The sequence below is a fragment of the Labrus mixtus genome, chromosome 19, assembly GCF_963584025.1.
Source record: "Labrus mixtus chromosome 19, fLabMix1.1, whole genome shotgun sequence".
NCBI lineage: Eukaryota > Metazoa > Chordata > Actinopteri > Labriformes > Labridae > Labrus > Labrus mixtus.
The window spans coordinates 24,723,233-24,743,232 of record NC_083630.1 but is presented as its reverse complement, the minus strand read 5'-3'; the positions used below and the strand labels follow the sequence as shown (position 1 = coordinate 24,743,232).

At 44.7% G+C, this 20,000-nt stretch overlaps 1 protein-coding gene across 1 annotated transcript in view; it reads left to right on the top strand.

The window, feature by feature from the left end:
• LOC132994666 (receptor-type tyrosine-protein phosphatase N2-like) overlaps window positions 1-20,000 on the top strand; it is a 38,378-nt gene that overhangs the window by 1,586 nt on the left and 16,792 nt on the right. The window contains exons 2-7 of the mRNA XM_061065153.1: window positions 1,405-1,455; window positions 6,994-7,107; window positions 13,855-14,108; window positions 17,590-18,043; window positions 18,281-18,562; window positions 19,306-19,346. Coding sequence (XP_060921136.1) covers window positions 1,405-1,455; window positions 6,994-7,107; window positions 13,855-14,108; window positions 17,590-18,043; window positions 18,281-18,562; window positions 19,306-19,346 — 1,196 coding nt within the window. The remainder of the gene's footprint in view (window positions 1-1,404; window positions 1,456-6,993; window positions 7,108-13,854; window positions 14,109-17,589; window positions 18,044-18,280; window positions 18,563-19,305; window positions 19,347-20,000) is intronic.

Below are 20,000 nucleotides of genomic sequence, written 5' to 3'. Positions count from 1 at the left end.
TTGGGGTATTAGTGTCAGAGACAGGATGGGAGGAGTCACACTAACTGAGGAGTGATGACTCTGCTATTAGCAGCAGTCAGAGTGAATGTATCACTCCACACAGCGCTGACATATTCACACATGGTGACATTGGGCTCATTTTATACTTCTAGTTTAGTGGCTATTTGTCCAAAAACAAAAAAAATCTAAATCAACTAATATCAAACATAATCAAATGAGCACTGATGCATCATGGGGATGTGATGTACACAGGCAAAAGAAGTCCAATGTCCATGCAGGAGATCTGCGGTCATTTGATTCTGTTTGATATTAGTTTATTTAGATTTTTTTTGTTTTTGGACAAATAGCCACTACATAAAGTAAAAAATCCATAGGCCCACCCAGGTGCATGCTGGTCCTCTACCTGCCTCTTACCTAAATAACCTCTAGTGCCCACAGTGTTACCCAAATACCTAACGAAAAAATACTAATGCAAAACTAAACTTACTGAACAAATAACTAGCAAAAAGAAAATATTACCCAAAATCGATTCTAAATAAAGAAAACGTGTAGAATAATTAAATAAACAACAACACCCAAATATTAGTAAAATAAATACCAAAACTAATTCTAACAATAATTAAATAGCTCCAACAGCTAGTATATGTTCTATAGTCACTCAGCTGTTGCATATATTCTGCTAATGGCCTCCCATTTGATTTGATATCAATGTCTCCACCATTGTTTCTGTAAAGCTAACAGTGACTCATAAACCAAAGGTACAAAGATATAATATTATAAGTGTCTGATCCAACCTTCACAACAGGGTCCTAAGTCTCTGACTAGACTCTTCTCCTCTGTCGCCCCCCGGTGGAGGAATGAACTTCCAAACTCCATGTGATCTGCAGAGTCCCTCTGCACCTTTAAGAAAAAGCTAAAGACCCAGCTCTTTCATGAATACCTACTAACTTAATGATGATGGTCTCCATATTATTGATGATGATGATGGTAATGACGATGGTTTTTGTTTGATAACGACGACTTATAAGATGGTTTCTATACTGATTAGAGCTCTCAAGAACTGCCCTCAATGTTGTGCTTTGCCTCTGGTCACTTCCTGTCAGCACCTGTGTGTCCAATCAGACTCAAAGCTGATCGTTTGCTCTTACTGACATTGTTCCCTTTTTTCTAGATCCTTGTTTGTGTTGTTCTTACTCTCTGATGTACGTCGCTTTGGAGAAAAGAGTCTGCAGAGTGAATTGTAGAATTGTACAAACAGGACAGCACTGACCACAGACTCTTAAAACATCCTCAGCATGAGTTTGATTTGATAGCCTCGTATTTTTGAAATCTTGCTGAATTGACTGTGTGAAGAATCATCACATGCTGAGCTGTAATTAAATGTTCCTCTTCTTTTATTCCCAGGTTGCCTGTTTGAAGACGAGCTCTGTACGACCTATGAGTTCTGCGTCGATGGTAAGTCAAACTCAGAGTCACATTACACCCACTACACTACAAAGCTTTTCATCCATCAGGGATTCTTAGAGAGATGGATCATTAATAGAGAGGTTACTGTGGTGGTGATTTGTGTTTCCATCTAGTTTACCTCCTTTGACCTCCAGCTAACACCGTGCAGTGATTGTGACGTCGGCCATCAAAGGGTTCAATAAGAAGAATAAGAAACATATTTCTTACATATATTTATTCTTCTAACTGAAATCAGTCCCCATTGGATGTTTCCCCAAATGGCCTCGTCTTCACACCTTGTTGTCTTTGGAGCGTGGATGTGACTATAAGTGGTTACCATAGCAACAGGTGACCTGATGATAAGAGAGGGGGAAATATCAGGTGTTGGGGAGGTGGGTTGGGGGGGGGGGGGGGGGGTTCACAGCTTGACATTCAGAGTCAGCAGACAGCAGGGGGCTTTAATGTTGAAGGGGATTGATGGCATGTCCGTTGATGATTGAGGACCATCTTCAGCGTGAAGTAAAGGTTAACGTATTCCTGAGAGGAAGCTTTCAAAAGGGGGTCGACCTTTAGTGCTCACATGTTTACAGGACATATCCTGTCCCAGTCTGTTTGTTTACAGACTGAGGATTTACATAGTCCAACCTGATTGGTCAGATTTCTCTTAAAGTCGACTGACAGTTGAACGTTTTTTTTTTTTTTTTTGCGCTCATTCATCCACATTATCGTCTGAGTTTAACCACATCATTAAACTATTTATCTTGTAATTACCATGTGTTCTATGACAGGACCTGCTCCATCATTTAGCTCTTTCATGTAGTCCATGTGAAGCTTACCGTCGGCCCAGATCGTCCTCCACGTTTGTTTTTCTTCTGAAGTCACGTTGGATCCCGCGTGTTTCTGTGAGATCTCGTAAATCACGACAAACAGACGGTGTGTGGATGAATCGTTGTGTGTGTGCGTTCAGAAGGTTATGATGTTAGAAATCGGTTACGTCTGTCTTCATGTCTGTGGTCGCCCACGTTAAACATCGGTTAAGATTTGAAAATCTGATTTAATACGGACGGTAATAATGTTGCAACATTTTGTAATTAAAGTTTTTTATTTTTATTTTGTATTATTATATTTTACTTTTTCTCCCCCTTTATTTTATATATGTGTGTGCATGTGTATATCCTTTTTTCTTTTTTTCCTTAGAATTTATTTAATTGTAATTGTGTGTCTGTTATGTTTAAAACTCAATAAACATATTGTTAAAAAATGAAATGAAAAGATTTGAAAATGGTCGGGTGTGTAGCCAGCTGGCTGCTGACTGTCACTCCATTTATACACCGAGAGTGACATCACTCTGATGATCAAACTGTGGAGCCGGTTTAGTGAAGGGGAGGGGGTGATCTTTGGAAGCTCAGCTCATTTTGACACTGGAGCCTGATTTCTATTTTAACCCTTTAAAGGAGGAAAACTGTGAAGAAGATAAATATGATAAAAAACTAGCTTTGATTACACGGCCGGCTCCGGTTCACAGGGAGCTGTGTGAAGCCTAATGGAGGGAAATCGCTGACACCTCAGCAGAATAACCCCCCCCCCCCCCGGAGGCTGAAAGCTGAGAGGAGGGTCGTGGTGGGTTTCATATTACATTAGGTTCTAACACAAAGCAGCGATGCAGATGGTCATTTCTTCTAGAATTTATGTTTTTCTTCCATCTTCTCATCTTCTCTCATCACACTTTGGCCCCGGGAGCAGCAGCAGCTCACATCATCCCTCTCACCCTGAAATGTAATTACAGTCGCTCCGCTTCATAAAGGAAGGATATATAAAGCATAAAGAAGGAGCCTAATGTCTGGTTAATGTTGTACATAATATGCAGGTAATGAGACATTATTTAGCTGCTTCATAAACCCTCATCAACACATATTCAATGTGCTACACCCGGCTCTCTGTGGGACTCGTGATGAGCAAGAGAAGGAGTAAGTAGGTCTGCCACTTCAACTCTTCCCCGGGTCCCTGAAGGAGTAACCTGGTTTATTCTGGGCCTGGCCAACCGTGCTCTTCCTCACCCGGGCTGTTGCCATGCGAGGTGGCTGAGGAGAGGGAAGGGTTGTGAGGAGCTCTTTGTGGTGTCAATCTGCACCATCTCATCTGTCTGTGACTGTTCTTTACAGATAACAGGAAAACCAAATCCAAAGTATGTTCTTTAAACAGGATTTAAAATCAATACAGGGTTTCCTTTTTTAAATCTCAAAGTGTGTTAAGACACTTAACTTAGAGTAATGATTCCTGAAATCATGCAGCAACCTCCGGTGTTGAAAATGAGGCCGATCCTGAAGTGTAAATTCCTGCAGTTCCTCAAGTGTCCACTAGAGGCTGGCTGCAGAAGCAACAGGAAGTCACATACACACCCATTCTAAAAAGTCTGTTTTTACAGCAGAGATTAACATGTTTACAGCCTGGTTCAAAAAACCAAATAGGTGTGATTAGCTCATGTCTCGATGGACACACACTGTACGGGGGGTGAATGTTTTGATGACTCATCAGTTTTGATTTGATGAAGGATAAGAGTTATTCTCAATAAGGCGTGTAGCTGACCTGATTGACAGGTGGGCGCGGTGTAACGGTTTGTCAGGAGGTTTAAAACCCGCCTCAGCTCCAGCTCTCAGCCTGTCGTTAGGTTGACTGAAAGTTAGACTGAGACAGCATTTCCAGCATGGAGACCGCCATCGATGGGACTCCAGCGCCACCTGCACTGAATTGTATCCACTCCTAAACTCACCTGCTGCGCTCTCATTGGCTGGAGGAAACACAGCAGCTCCGCCCAGAAACATCCCGAGTCAACCGTCACAAATCAGAACAGTAAAATCCAGTCAGAGGTCAGAGTCTCTGCAGACACAGTCACCACCACATATGTACGGAGGCCCAGAAGGGACAATGGAGCAGTTTCACTTTAGGATAAATATGTATTTTATTTTGAAGGAGACAGGATGCTGACTCTATGTTTTCTCTTCTGACATCACGTCTGACACGTCCTCGTTTTACAAACCTTAACAATCGTCGAGGGGAGACTCCATGTTGTTATTGAGGGACACTCTTCTCCCACACACACACAGGCCTACACACATCTTTAGGGGATTACTTTATTTAATGTTTACCTCCAGACAGGAAGTGCATCTTAATGTGATGCAGCTCTCTAGAGTCTGTGGCTAACAGCTGTGAACCGCTAAGCTAAAGTACAGCACATAAGTGCTACATGTGTCCCTGAGGGGAACCAGTCAGCTCCTATTAAACACTAACCTGACAGGCGTCATCGATTGGTGGTCATCCCGCCTCCACTTGGGCCAATCCGGTCTGAGTCGCCCACGCTGGATCTCGTAGATTAAATGGATTTAGGTAATGCTTTTATTGATCCAAGATGGCGACGAGTTCAACTGAAACACACTTTAAATAACATCCTTTAAATCTATAAAACCAAATAAAAGTTCATGAGAATAATTCAACATGAAGTTAGAAACAGAACGAAGGAAATGACTTGTTGACCTCAGCAGAGGAGCGCTCAGTGAACTCTGTTTGTAAAGGTCCAGTCAGTGAGCTGTGTAGAGAGTGAGATGATAAAGGTATCTTACTATCTGATCATTAAGGAAACATGTTGAAGTGCTGGCTTCTCTGACAACAATGCAGCAGTCAGTATGTCCTCCTTCTAACTTTAGATTCTGCTCCTGAATGATCTGGATTTGTTTGGACCAGAGAAGGTAGGAGGTTTTAAGAACTCAAGTCAGGAAAATGACTAAATTGAACAATAAGTGAGATGTTCTGATGAGGTATGTTAAAAATGTAACGTGATGATTAATGGACAACACAGCTGATTTTTTATTTTATTTTTATTTATTTTATTGCACTTAAAAAGCAAAAAAAACAAAAACCATAATAGATGAATGTTAAAACAGACAGTACATAATGATTAGTGAATTAACAAAATATACGGTTTGAAAGAAATGTGCTGGAGGAGCCAAATAAAGCCAGAGGGGCTCGTCGAGTGGCCCTCCTAAAGAGAAACATGTAACACAGACACATATTACTAATGTAGTCAGTGTGTTTAGAACGAGGCTTCTCCTCGTTTAAATCCCACATTAAAGACAGACGTGAATAATCGCTCATTGATTTCAGCTTGTTCCCGTGTTGCACCTGCTCGGTACGGTTCCTCCTCCGTCTCTTTAAAGAAATGCTTTGCAGACTGTCAGCTTCAGTGTTTGCTCCTGTTATCCCCGAGCGTAAGCCTTCACACTTTAAATAGCTCAAGCAGCAGCAGGGCGTCGCTCCGTCTGTCGCTGTGGGACGAGAGACCAGTCTGGATTTACGCCTCTTTACCTTTTTTTTTTTTCTTTGTGGGGATGCAGATCAGATCCCCTTTATGTTGTTTATGTGTTATTGATTATATTGATCAGACAGAAATAGTGTTGTCTCAAAGGAGAACAAACTGATCAGTTGTCAGCTTCTTATTTCCTGACACAGATGATCGTTTGAATTGTTGCGTTCTGCTTCCTGTCCGTTTGTAAGAAGCTGCAGCGGTCTGGTGTGTGTGCAGTAAACTAAAGACACTTCCTGTCCTTACCTTTGGTTTATCACCTGGTTAGGAGACAAAAATAGGTGTGCAACGAAGCGGCAACCTCCAGTGTTGAAACATGAAGACGATGCTGAAGTGTAAAATCCTGCAGTTCCTGGAGTGTCCACTAGAGGCTGGCTGCAGAAGCACAGGAAGTCACATACACACCCATTCTAAAAAGCCTGTTTTTACAGATGAACATGTTTACAGCCTGGTTCAAATCAGCTGCCGGTCTCACCTGATCCAGATGGATTCTGTTTGTCCCGTCTGTGTCGCGTCACGGCTCAGAGGCCGGCCCAGACGATCAGTCAGTGTGTGTTTTGTGTGTTTTGTGTTTGTTTGTGTTGTTGCTATCGGTAATGTCCCTGACAACACACAAGGAAACGACATGTCTAACAGTGCCCGTTGCCATGGAAACGAGTGAGGGATGCAGAGCACACACACACACACATGCAGGATGCATTTCTCTCTACAGCTGAGACGAGGTGGACACACAGGTCATTCCTATTCCGGGCGCCATGTCTCCACGCGGCGTCCTGACACCCCCCCCCCCCCCAGAGTTTCTGCATCTTTCTGAGGTCTAGACCGGCCCGTTGAATTGTGTGGCAGATAAGGACTCTGTGGCGTGTGTTGCCTGGCAACCTGTAGTGAGTGAGCCGATAGGGCGATCACCAGGGTCCCTCTCTGCCTGCTTATCACCGTGCTGTCACAGGAAGAATCTCAGCTGTTAGATCCTCTGAGCCGAGACCTACAGGTTCAAACTCCATAATCAGTCCTGAGTGATTCCTCATGTCTATCAGAGAATGTCTTATAGCTGATGGACTTCAGAAGTTCATCTTCTACCTCCCTAAAAACAGACAGAGGACTTTAAACCAGAGCACTTCTGGATCATGTTATTAAATATGTGGATCTAAACACTCAAACCTCTCATCATGATGTTTGTTTTCTTTCAGATGGAGTGTTTGGAAGATGCCAGCAGCTCGCCCATGCAGACCTCAACACATACGATATTTCTCCATCCGCTCTGCAGCGCCTCAGGATCCTGCTGCAGAAACTGGCTCACAGAGGTACAACCCGCCCTCCTCTCTCCCCCCTCTCCCCGCCCGCCCGTCTGTCTCTTTGTCCCCGTGTCCTTTTCTTTCTTAGTCATTGTCCAGAGCTCGCTATGACTGCTCGCCGCTGCCTTAGTGTGAGACAGGCCAAATAAGCCGAGCTGTCTCTCTTTGGCTCCGCCCAACAGGTCGTTTGTTTCTTCATCATGGCTGAACTCCAGCAGCCGCTCTAATTGGTTTGTTTGCTGGTCGGACATTTAGAGCTAATTTTTGTGGATGAATAGCTGCGAGGTGTGCAGCAGAGTAATCATCATTAGAAAGTCTCTCAGCTGGTGAAGTGTCTGTAACATCGCTCACATCTTCAGTAACTCTGTACAGGTCATGATGAAGACGCTACAGGTGGATTTTAAAGTCTTTCTATGTGATTTCTCACACTTAAATATATAAATCAAGTATCTCCTCTGAAAATAACTCTGTGAGTCATGACTGTCTACAATGGGTGTAACACCCGAGTCCCACTGTCTGTGATGTTTTCAGAGTTTTCAGAGTCCTATCTTCACTTTGTTTACATCGTCGGGACGGCCGGCTGACTCCTCCCCTCGTGTATAAAAGTTGTTTAATTGAGGGACTAGAGAAAAGAAGAATAACATACTGTACTCACTGCTTAACTGTGTTTCTAGATCACGCTCATTTCAGGTAAATTTACATGCAGTGTGAAGATACGAGCAGAATAAAGATCGCTAGCATTAGCATGCTAACACAACGATGCAGCGAGTTGTTTTGTTTTCATGCTGGTGCTCAAGGGCGACATCTGCTGGATCAAAAAAATCACATAGAAAGCCTTTAAGGATCAGCTTCTAAAGGTCACATGTTCTGTAGAATACACTTCACCATGTTTCTCTAACACTAACGTGTCTCAGACAGTAAATGCACCTCTTCCCACTATTCATATATTTAGTCCATAAAAACAAATGTAAGTAGTGATGATTTCTTGGACATTGATGTGAATTTTCAGCAACACAGCTCACTATGTGTCACAATAAGAAGTGTCAAATATTCATGTTTTTTTTCTTGGACCTTGATGTGAATTTAAGATGATTGATGAGCTTTGGCTTCAGTCAGCTGATGTGTGCTGTGTAGATAAATGCAGGTGATTTGATGCAGGTAGCTCATGGCCACTTTCATTTTTTCAAAATAGCTCTCAGATGAAGAAAGGTTGGAGACCCCCTGGTCTACAATGATGAGAAAAGTCCCCCCCCCCCCCCCCCCTTGCAGAAGTCAGTGCCCCACCAGCTCCTCCTCTGAGTTATTATTTAGAAATCATGGACCAGAAATAAAGAGTTGCCATGGTGATAACTGAAGCCGGTGCGTTTCCTTTGAGTGTGTTTGTATGGTCTCCATGCATTTAGCAGCCTGTAACTGCAGCCATAACCCACCAGGGGGCAGTAGTCACCTTCCCTCCTGACCGTGACCACGCACACTCAAAACCCTCCAATCACAATCAGCCTTACAGACCACCCTGAGCTTAACATCTTTAAACAGGCGTGAAGCAGTGTGGAAAATCATTAAGAGGAAACAGTCGGCCAGAGGAAATCTGTGTTGTGTGTTTTTTTTCTTTTTTTTAAATGCAGTGATGAATATTAAGCAAAGCGAGACCACACATTTATTCTAATTACCGCTTTGAAAGAAAACAAATGAGAGCGAGGGAGACGGGCGAGATGTGGCGTGTCATTTTATTTTTCCTGCTTCGTTTTTGTGACGAGTTTAAAGACTCTTCTCTCCTGACCTTGTGTGTGTTTTTAACACCCAGTTTAGAGACGCTGCAGACATGACATCATCACTTTGAATCCCCCCCCCCCCTCACGTCCACAGACACGGAGCATTATCTCCGGATGAGTCCACAGCGCTCTGTTAATGCTCGCCGTTCTTATCAGCTCTGCAGCTCTTGAAGTGTCATCTCTGAGACGTTCAGGGCGCGTTTCTGTTTTTAAAGCTCAGACGGGGTGATGAGAGTATTGTACTGTAGACTAAATTGAAGAGATGAAGGGGGTGAGAAACGGCGCAGGGACATCAATGGAATCGATTTACAATCCTCTTTATGTCGCATCAGAGACGCAATCACACAATCTCTGCTCGACACCAGTGTCCTCCTGATCGATACGAGCCGACCCTCACACCAGAGGTGTCGGCGTCCCCGGTAGAATCAACACAACACCTTCTGAATGTAAGGTCCTGTCACCCAAACGACTTTAATGTTCAACAGCCGAGAGGAAGAAACTTCAGTGTTCATACCAAGGAGTGTGTGTGTGTGTGTGTGTGTGTGTGTGTGTGTGTGTGTGTGTGTGTGTGTGTGTGTGTGTGTGTGTGTGTGTGTGTGTGTGTGTGTGTGTGTGTGTGTGTGTGTTCTCCTGGTTAAGTACATTTAAAATAAATAAGAAATCTGGGTTGACTGCGCTCGGCACCAAGACCCCGACCTCGGATAAGAGGATGAAACCTGACGGATGGTTGGATGGTTAATCTCATATTTCCTGTTCCTGGTCAGCGTTCATCTCTTCAGGTTCAGTACTTCAGAAAGAATCATGTCAGAGTGTAACAGATGATAAACCACGTTAAACTACTCGGCCCTGCAGAGAGAGGTGGACGCTCTCAGCACAGACAGGAGGAAGATGATGATGATGCTTTGTGACATTTGCATCATCTCCATGGACAGGAGTCGTCAGTCAGGCAGAGTCAGTGACCGCACACTGACAGACTGTCACTCAGGTGCTGCTGGAACCACCATGCTCCTACTTTCCCCTCTGAACAAACATGTTGTTGTTTTTGACAATCGACAAAATCTATCGTTAGTTCTTCCTCTTATTCTGCACCGTCTGCTACACGCTAACACGCTAACCCGCCGTGTGAGAACAACAGAGCTGCTATTGAAACATTCAGGATGAGTCCATATCTGTGCATGATCATTTTAAAGAAACCTGCTGCAGGAAAACCATCGCTCCATGTGAGCGGCTCATCAGCTGTTTTGCAGTTCAGGCATCATAAAACTTCCTAAAAGAGCACATGTCACTCCGCTGTTCATCTCCTTACACTGGCTCCCAGCTCGCATTAAAACTCTGCTGCTCGCTTACAAAACAGCAACAAAAACGTCTCCTTACTTTAACTCTCTGATCCAGGTCTACACCCCCCCCCCCCCCCCCCCACTACGCTCTGCCAATGAAAGGCGTCTGATCCAACCTTCACAACAGGGTCCTAAGACGCTGACTAGACTCTTCTCCTCTGTCGCCCCCCGGTGGTGGAATGAACTAACAAACTCCATGTGATCTGCAGAGTCCCTCTGCACCTTTAAGAAAAAGCTAAAGACCCAGCTCTTTCATGAATACCTACTAACTTAATGATGATGGTCTCCATATTATTGATGATGATGATGGTAATGACGATGGTTTTTGTTTGATAACAACGACTTATAAGATGGTTTCTATACTGATTAGAGCTCTCAAGAACTGCCCTCAATGTTGTGCTTTGCCTCTGGTCACTTCCTGTCAGCACCTGTGTGTCCAATCAGACTCAAAGCTGATCGTTTGCTCTTACTGACATTGTTCCCTTTTTTCTAGATCCTTGCTTGTGTTGTTCTTACTCTCTGATGTACGTCGCTTTGGAGAAAAGAGTCTGCAGAGTGAATTGTAGAATAAAACTCTTCCAGGAGGTTGAGGAGGGTTTTAACATGTTTTAAACCTACCGTCCAGACTCTTCTGACACGGGGCCAATGACTTCTGCAGGGGTGGCTGAAAGCCCACATTTCTAATATTTTTCATCCAATCAGATGAAAAGTTTTGCAGTTTGGAGCTCAGATGGTACAAAACATGTGACAGAACAAAGAAATGGAACAAAAGCGAAATTTAAAAGGCACTTCAGACACATCTTTTTCCAGGCCCACAGAGAGATTCACTCCCATGATTCCCGGCCAGCCTCGCCCCCTGGTGGCGGACTTTACATACTGCCCCTTTAAACCCCTTTAAATCATTTTCTGCACTTTAGTCCTTTCATTTTTATTTGACCTTTATGAAAGTTTAAAAATGATAAAAGTTTCACATAAAGTTAGTACATGTTGGTCTGGATTAATAATCTGATTTTATTTCTTTTTAGAGGATATGTACTGAAACATGACTTTAGCATGTATTCATAATGTCGGGGCGCCGGTTTAATCTTTGTGTCACTTTTGGATTGACACATTTCATTTGGACTAATTTGGGTCAAAATTGCCGCTGAATTATTCACGCTCTCTTCCGTTAACGGCTTTCCAATCAGCTGGTGGACAGAAGTTAAGGAAAGGGGGAAAATCTGCATTTCAAAAAACACCAGATGAAACCACAAGACGAGTAGACCAGATCTACCCCCCCCCCCCCCCCCCTCTCTCTGTTACACAGAAAACAGACAGAAGGCCAACAGAAATATCTCGCTTGTTTGAAAGCTGTTGCGCTAATGGCATGGCGTTAATTAACCGATGGAACCTGCTCTTTCTGTGGACTAACACGGGAATATGCACGACATTTAGCTTCCTCTGTGCCAGGAGAATCAGCTGAGAGGAATCTGAGCGCACAGGCCCCTCTCTTTGTCTTTAAACAAACGTCTCATTTTGATTCTGTTTTTCACACCGGAGCATCTTTTCCCCCCTCCTCAAAGTGCGCCCATCACAGGCAGACACATCACGGTATGTATGGAGATGAGTACACACCTCCCAGGAGACCGAGAGGATCGAGGTGTCACAGTCCATGAAGCCGGGCTCATCCACTCTCAACCCGTTTAACCAGCTGCAGTTCACCGCGGGTACCATATGGATCCTTTAGGGCTGAAAGCGACGGGGCTGATTTCCCCGCAGCTACTGATTTTAGCATAAATGATCATCACCACTTTGATATACAACAAGTACACACCACATCGGTTAAGCCACGGGTAGTTAACTGTCATTGTGGTACGGATGGATGGCCCGAGCTGCGTTCCAGAACAGTGACAACATACGCTGCTCTGTGTTGCATTCAGCGTTGCCAAGAACGACTGGAGGCATCTGTAGCTGCTCTGCATAGCTCAGATCCTCATCTGGTGCTCATGAATATCTATGAGAAGAATACCCAACGACTACGGCTGAGGAATCAGGCTAATGAAGACGTTCTGCTGTGTTGATACTTTATTTTTCTGATTTATGTTTAAAAACAGACTGTTAGTTTATCGCTATGAGACCACATCATTAAAGGGGAGGATCGATTCTTAAAGGTCACGTATCCTCCGCCTCCTCTTCAGTGTAAATAAGTCTCAGAGCTCCTCAAAACATGTGTGTGAAGTTTCTTGTTCTAAATCCACTCTGATCCTGTATTTGATCATGTCTATAAACCCCTCTATTTCAGCCCTGCTCAGAACAGGCTGTTTCTGTGTCTGTACCTTTAAATATGTAAATGAGCGGTGTCTGACCACGCCCCCTCTCTGGAAGGGCTTGGGTGTACACGATGCTTTCTCGCTCCATGTCCTATTGTTTACGGTGAGAAGGCAGACTCAGAGGGCAGAACAAACACCTAGCTGTGGGAGTGTCACCCACCTGGGGGAGGGGCTACTGCCCTTTGTGATGTCATGAAGGGAAAATCTCCAAACGGCCTGTTTGAGCACACATTTTCTGAAAAGTGGAGCAGGGAGAAGACGGAGAGGATGGACTTTTCTCATCATTGGGGGGTTTGTAGACAGACTAGAGACACATGTTAGAGGAACATGGAGAAGAGGATTTAACATCATGTGACCTTTAAGGTTTAAAACATGAACGTGTCTTTCTCATTAATAAATTATGTTTCTCCACTGGAATGAAATGTGATCAAGACAATGATGTCTTCAGCGTTTTCGGTTCTCTTTGCCGGTGGAATGCCGCGCCCCTCGACTCATCGGGAACAGGGCCATGTTTTGGGTCTCTTTTTTTTTTTGCTTGGGTAGCTCCATCTGGTCCTGGCTCCACGGCGCTCGGCCCCTGCCCAGGAGCTCTGCATCCCAACTATGTGTTGGCAATTAGCAGAGATGTTGGCAAGGTGTCAGGCCAGAGTGTGACATTCTCCCTGGGCTTGTTGACTGGCAGTGTGTGTGTGTGTGTGTGTGTGTGTGTGTGTGTGTGTGTGTGTGTGTGTGTGTGTGTGTGTGTGTGTGTGTGTGTGTGTGTGTGTGTGTGTGTGTGTGTGTGTGTGTAGTTATGGCTTCCTTTTCTTTGTCTTAATGAACACCTGCTCTACTCTAACAGACACAATATATACGATTACCACGAAGTTGAAAATGAATATATATTGTTATTATAAATACATTATTAAGATTATTTCATTGTGATGCAGATGAAGTTCAAAATCAGTCAAACATTTACAAATACTTTCATTTGAACTCTTAGAAACTGTAAGTCATAATCTGTGAAGTATTTCTTTCAGTCTTTGCGCTCCAGGCTGAGCCTCTATTATATTTGGGGCGGCTGTGGCTCAGTGGTCGGTCGTCTCTCTACCGGATAGTTGGGGGTTTGATCCCCAGCTCCTGCAGGAACATGTCCGATGTGTCCTCGGGCACACTTAACCCCAAATTACTCCCGCTTGATTTTTGCTTTGATTAAGTTAAACAGCGTACAAGAGTTTGCACATTTCTTTGTTTCTGAGCTCCGACAGAATCAAGCTGAGAAGATTTATTTACTGTTGTTATTTGTGCTCACAAACGTCATGTCAGTGCCTAAGTTTTTATTTTCCTCATGTTTTCTAGGTTTGACCTGGCAGGACGACCTCACACAGCAGGTCATCTCTAGAGAGCTCTCCAAACTGAGGAGCGTCCCTCGCCATCAGGCCACGCTATCGAGCCCTCTGGCCGCCCTCAGCAGATCCAGGGAGCGCAAACTGAGGCCCGCGCAGGCCCAACTCAACGGACACCTGCAGCAGTACCTGACGGGTCTCGGCTTCCTGCCGCATCCTGAGGATTATGGACGACCAGGGATCCACGGAGAGGAAGACAACGTTCAGGTATGTCAAACACGTTGGACCTGTGGATTGGACTGATGCTAAAACAGAACCATGCTAGCTGTTAGCAGAAGCAATTCAGAAAAGTCTTAAAGGGGCAGCGTCAGGTGAAAACGTTACCTAGTTACTACTGTCAAAAAGTCACTTTTTCCAGGCCCACAGAGACATTCACTCCCGAGATTCCCTGCCAGCCGCGCCCCCTAGTGGCTGACTTTACATACTGGCCCTTTAAAATCGTCAGCCCATGTATGGAGGCTGTGGTCCTCCACGCGGGCGGCCCAGGTTCGAGTCCCACCTGTGGCTTCTTTCCCGCACGTCATTCCCCACTCTCTCTGATATGAAGCCCGGCGTCGATAACATACCTGCCTATCAGTCTGTAGTCCGCCTTACAGTGCAGGCGGTGTTTGAAATCAAGCCGGCCGTCTCCGGTATCTGCAGTGTTCAGCGCTCTAGAGAAGCATCGTGTTGTTTAGCTAGGCGCTTCATTCTTGTGAGAGAAGTTCTCGATATTCTTCTTTTTTAACTCTAACATGGGAAGATAATGTCGGAGAGCACACGGCTGTCTGTGAGTAACCTCGCCCGCTTGTTATCAGCTGTTTCACATCGAGTAAAAAAGGCGTATTGGACGCGTGATTGAATCTGTAAAGTCACTGAGTCGTTAGTAGTAGCTGCTATTAGAAGTGGCATTAGTCCAAACACCGCTCTTCTGGGCGTCTAGAAGGTTAATGGTTTGAAAGACGAGCAGGAGGCACAAACAGTCTTAAGAAGAAAAAACTAACCAGCTGCATTATGGGAAATGTAGGAACTTGTTATTTCCTCAGGTAGCCTCTCATTTTAAACTGTCTGTGTGTTTTAATGACGTAATTGTATAAACAAGATATAGCATGAAGTAAACAAAACAACGACAAACAACAAAAGAAAGGGGAAGGGAAGGAAAAAAAAAAGTACACACACACACACACACACACACACACACACACACACAAACAGGGCCCTTCAACACCCTCAACATACAAAGTTGCTAAACCTTATTATTACTCCCTGCTTGCCTGTTTTGTCTCTGTCTATGCTGTGCATTGTATCGTCGTGTCTCCTACATACCATTGCTCTTGTCATGTCCCTCACTTCTCTTGTATTGTTCTGCATCACCTAATAAAAAAATAAAAAAAGTAAACAAAACAACAAAAACCAAGCGTGGCTGCAGGCTGGACGGGCCTCTTCCTGTCCCTTTAGAGAAGAGTCAGTGTGTCTTTCAGCGGGCTCGCCCTCTTGTCCCTTCCCTGCTTTTGTTTCTGTCTTTCTGTCTGCTCTCTCTCGCTCCTGCTGAGCGGTGGACCCTCCCTCACAAAGATCTCCCATCACCTCTTTACATTATTCAACCCTCATATTTAGGGTGGTGCCCCGGCTTTGTGTTGAAATAAGCTCCGCAACCTTCACAGCCCGCCCGCTTCCTGCTGCTGTGTCAGTGCAGCCGGAATGCAGAGTTGAAGAGTTCAGGACCTTCCTTATTGATGAGACGAGGCGCTTTGTTGTGTAGCCTGATGGAAAAAGGGCAAACATGGGTTAGCATGAATGTGCAGAGAACCCCCTGCCGCGCTGTGCTAATGCCATTATGGCCTCTCAGTATGCCGGGATGGAAAGACTGACATTTTCTCTATATACATTTGAAGGACAGAAAATGGCACCAGGGGAGATATCTACCATTAGTGGAGCAGCGACATGGATCATAATGCAGCTCGCTGGATGGGATTCAGACTGTGTGCTGAATGGAAGCGTGGGCTGAATGATTTCTCTCCCTCACAAAGAGAAAGGACAAAAATCTCCCATTTTGAAGCCAATATTAACTCTGACTATGATGCCAAACATGAAAAAAAGGTCCTCAAGATGTCTGTGTAACACGTAACTCTCTGTAACTTTATTTTGTCTCTTGGATAAGGGCGTGCTGCTACGTCTCCGACAGACGGGATGTGCCTTTAAAGTTTGTTGTGTTGTGGAGAGGCATGAAATGACTCTCTGACTGACACTATCTCATCTCTGATTTCCATAATGTAATTTCCAAGGGCAGTTGTCTTTGATCTAGAATCCTCATTCATATCCTGTCATGTCTCGGCGAGCCCAGGTTTCCTTCTCTTCTCATACTGAAGCGTGTCACAACACGCTGACCCAGCTAAAGACACACACACACACACACACACACACACACACACACACACACACACACACACACACACACACACACACACACACACTGCTGCAGAGCTGAAGCCGGGTTGAAGATGAATCATTTGCAGAGGCGCTGCTTGTCAACAGGCCCCCCCCCCCCCCCCCCTCCAAGCGCTCACAAACTTAAACCAACGCAGTCGCCCGAAATGTGCACATGACAGTAGGAAACCTCCCTAAGGGGGCCCCATCTGACAGCGCTCACTCTCATCACCTGCTTAGCGTCGCATACATTATTGTTGCAGTGAAAACCAAAATGTGTCAATGAAAGTTTACAAATAATAATGAAGAGGAGGGGCGCTGGTGGCGCATAGGTTAGTGCGTGCGTCCCCCCACGTATGTAGTCCTCCAAGCGGGTTGCCCTGGGTTCGAATCCAACCTGTGGCTCCTTTCCATCTCTATCCACTGTCCTATGGCTACATTAAAGGCACAAAAAGCCAATAAATAAATATTTTTAAAAAATAAAGAGGATTTATCTACAGGAGAGAAAGAAGAGGAAGAGAAATAAGCGTCGGGCAGACGTCATGGAGATGTACGCCGGTTGGAGCTTCAGCTTCAATATGTTTGTGACTCAAGAGAAGAAGTCGGAGAACACCACAAGATCCACCCTCTTGGCACCACTTTGCTGCCAGTCCATCCCGTAGTTTAAAGGCTTTATATTTTTGATCCAGCAGATGTCGCCCTTGAGCACCAGCATGAAACCAAAACAACTCGCGTTGCATTGTTGTGTTAGCATGCTAATGCTAGCGATCTTTATTCTGCTCGTATCTTCACACTGCATGTAAATTTACCTGAAATGAGCGTGATCTAGAAACACAGTTAAGCAGTGAGTACAGTATGTTATTCTTCTTTTCTCTAGTCCCTCAATTAAACAACTTTTATACGTGAGGGGAGGAGTCAGCCGGCCGTCCGGGCGATGTAAACAAAGTGAAGATAGGACTCTGAAAACTCTGAAAACATCACAGACAGTGGGACTCGGGTGTTACACCCATTGTAGACAGTCATGACTCACAGAGTTATTTTCAGAGGATATACTTGATTTCTACATTTAAGTGTGAAAAATCACATATAAAGACTTTAAAGATACATCAGAGATAATGGGGGGTTAGGGTCTTTTATTGTCTTCCCCTCCTCAGTTGTACTTCAGGTGTCCATCCTTTATGTGTTTAGATATTTAATTCTAGATCAGTTATCAAACCATCAGAAATCCCTAACATGATGTCTGACACTCTAAGTTTCTAAAAAGTGTTTTTTTCTCCCACAGAATGAAGACGTCAAGTCGAGCAGTAATTTGGAGCCGAGCCGATCCAAACCCCAGCAGGGCTGGAAGGAGACCACTTTGTACAGCCTCCATAAAGGAGACGGCAAACCTCCCGTCACCAAGGTCTTCACCAAGAGCGGGGAGGGCAGACACCCAGGGTTCAGCACGACCGTCTCCAAACAGGACCCCGAGAGGAGCAAGCTGCTGTCCAGCCAGCTGGGGCGCCTTCTCTCTGAAACACCGAGCGCCCAGCAGGCCAGCAGGGGCGGCGCGGCCGAGTGGCCTGAAGGTAAAGTCCACTACCTGAGCTACGTCCGGCCTGCTCCCGGCGAGAACGCACAGCCGCAGTCCAAGGTGGCGTTTACCTCCAAAAGCGAGAGGCCCAATCTAGACCGACTTCTGCTGAAGGCCGGATCGAACCGCCCGAACGCCAAAGAGCCGCTCGGTGTCATGGATGGTGAGCTGGTTTTAGAGACTTCACACACTGGCTTTGGGATTTGTAGCACAATATTCCTAATTGATGTAATCGTCTTTTAGGTTTCAGGATATGGAAATGTTTTCTATGACTTCTTTTAGATGTCGTCTTGGATTTTTCACATTAGCCTTTTATATTCCTAAACTATTCCTCATATTTTGTTCCAAAAAAATTAACTCCCAAGTGTGATTGTGGGTTCTCTTCCTCCTGTTGGTCTAGATCGGTTCATCCAGAATATGGTGAACCAGCTGGGTAGACACAGCGTCCACATGGAGGCTCTGATGGGCGATGATCTGGACCAGCTAGCTCAGGTACTCACAGGAAGGCTGCACGAGGAGCGGCCTGTGGTCGTGGTCCGGCCAGGACCAGGAGCTGCTGAACTGAAGGGGGGTAAAGACGGTAACGGGGAACCAGCAGCCGCCATGAATCAAGACCAGGACCTTAAAGCAGACAAGGGGCTCGAGCTAAAGCAGAAAGACGCAGCGATAATGAAACAGCCAGGTGGGAAACTCAAACCAGCTCTGTGTCCACTGAGCGTTATTTCCGGGCAGAAAAGAGCTGGCTGTGCGCCGTCCTGTCTCCATGGCAACAGTCTGTTGACAACAGCCGCTGTATGACCGACACTGCTCCGTTAAGTTTTACACGTTTTATATTTGAGATCGTTTTTACTCCAGCAGTGAAGGAGCGAGGAGGATGAGGGTACAGGGCAGTAGTTAGTGCACGCGGGCGGCCCAGGTTCAAATCCCACCTGTGGCTCCTTTTCCCGCATGTCATTCCCCCCTCTCTCTCTCTCTGCCTGATTTCCAACTCTATCCACTGTCCTATCTCTACATTAAAGGCACAACAAGCCCAAAAAATAATAAATAAATAAATAAAAAAAAATTAAAACTACGGGGAATATCAAACATTTGGAAAAGAGCGCTGGTGATGTCAACAGCGCCTTTCTGAAAAGTTGAAAGATTTTCAACTTGATCGCAGAAAGAAGGCGTAGCGCTCGGAAAAAAAATGCTGGGAGCTGCGCTTTTTCTCCGGGAGCTCGCCTGCTGCTGCTGCGAACGCTCTCTACTCGTTGAAAAACAAATTTTAAAAAAAAGACGTCGGTGTTCAGAACGCAAAGGTGGACACGGGGCTTAATGTGTTACTTTTCTGTCAAAGATCTGATTTCATAAATGCTGAGATGCTTTGTTTGTAGTGTCGTCATCGTGTTCACTCAGTGTGCTCACATACGTTGTGTTTGTTTCCAGGCCAACAAGAAGAGGCTGCAGACGAGGGGCCTGTTGACAAGGTGAATTTAGAACGACTCTGCTCAAGCAACAAATTGGTTTCTGAGGGAGCAAGACATGTCTGAACACTGTACACTGTATTCTTTCTGTGAATGCTACTTCAAACAGGTATGGTTTGAAAAGAATGAAAGAAGAAGAATCACTTATTAAAATGATTGAAACAGAAAGAGAACTGTCAGTTGCAGGGTTTTAGAAAACCATGAGTGTTGTCTAGATTCAATAATAATTTGATCAAACTTTAAAAAGCAATGTGACAGAAGGTAGTTCTTCTGGATCTTTAGGTCAGTGAGTTAATAAGACTACTTGTGTAGGCCTCGCTAGCTGCTGAAGCTAACTATCCAACCAGCTAAACAGTCCCCAATAAAACTCCACGAAATGTTGCTGAAGTTTACTGAGGTTTCTTTTTTGTGAAACTGAAAACAATACAAAAAGGTCCTTATTAATAAACACAATAAGGCAGTTGACTGTGCATGTCTACACATGTTAAACAAGCTAATGTAGCAACACAGCACTAGCATATAGCATCTTAAACAAATGATTGGTAAAGTTAACACTAGCTTAGCAGTTAGCATCTATATAGATACAAAACACATCCTTTCTAAAATGAATACACACAGTATCAACGTTTATACTTACAGACGTTGCATTAGCGTGCA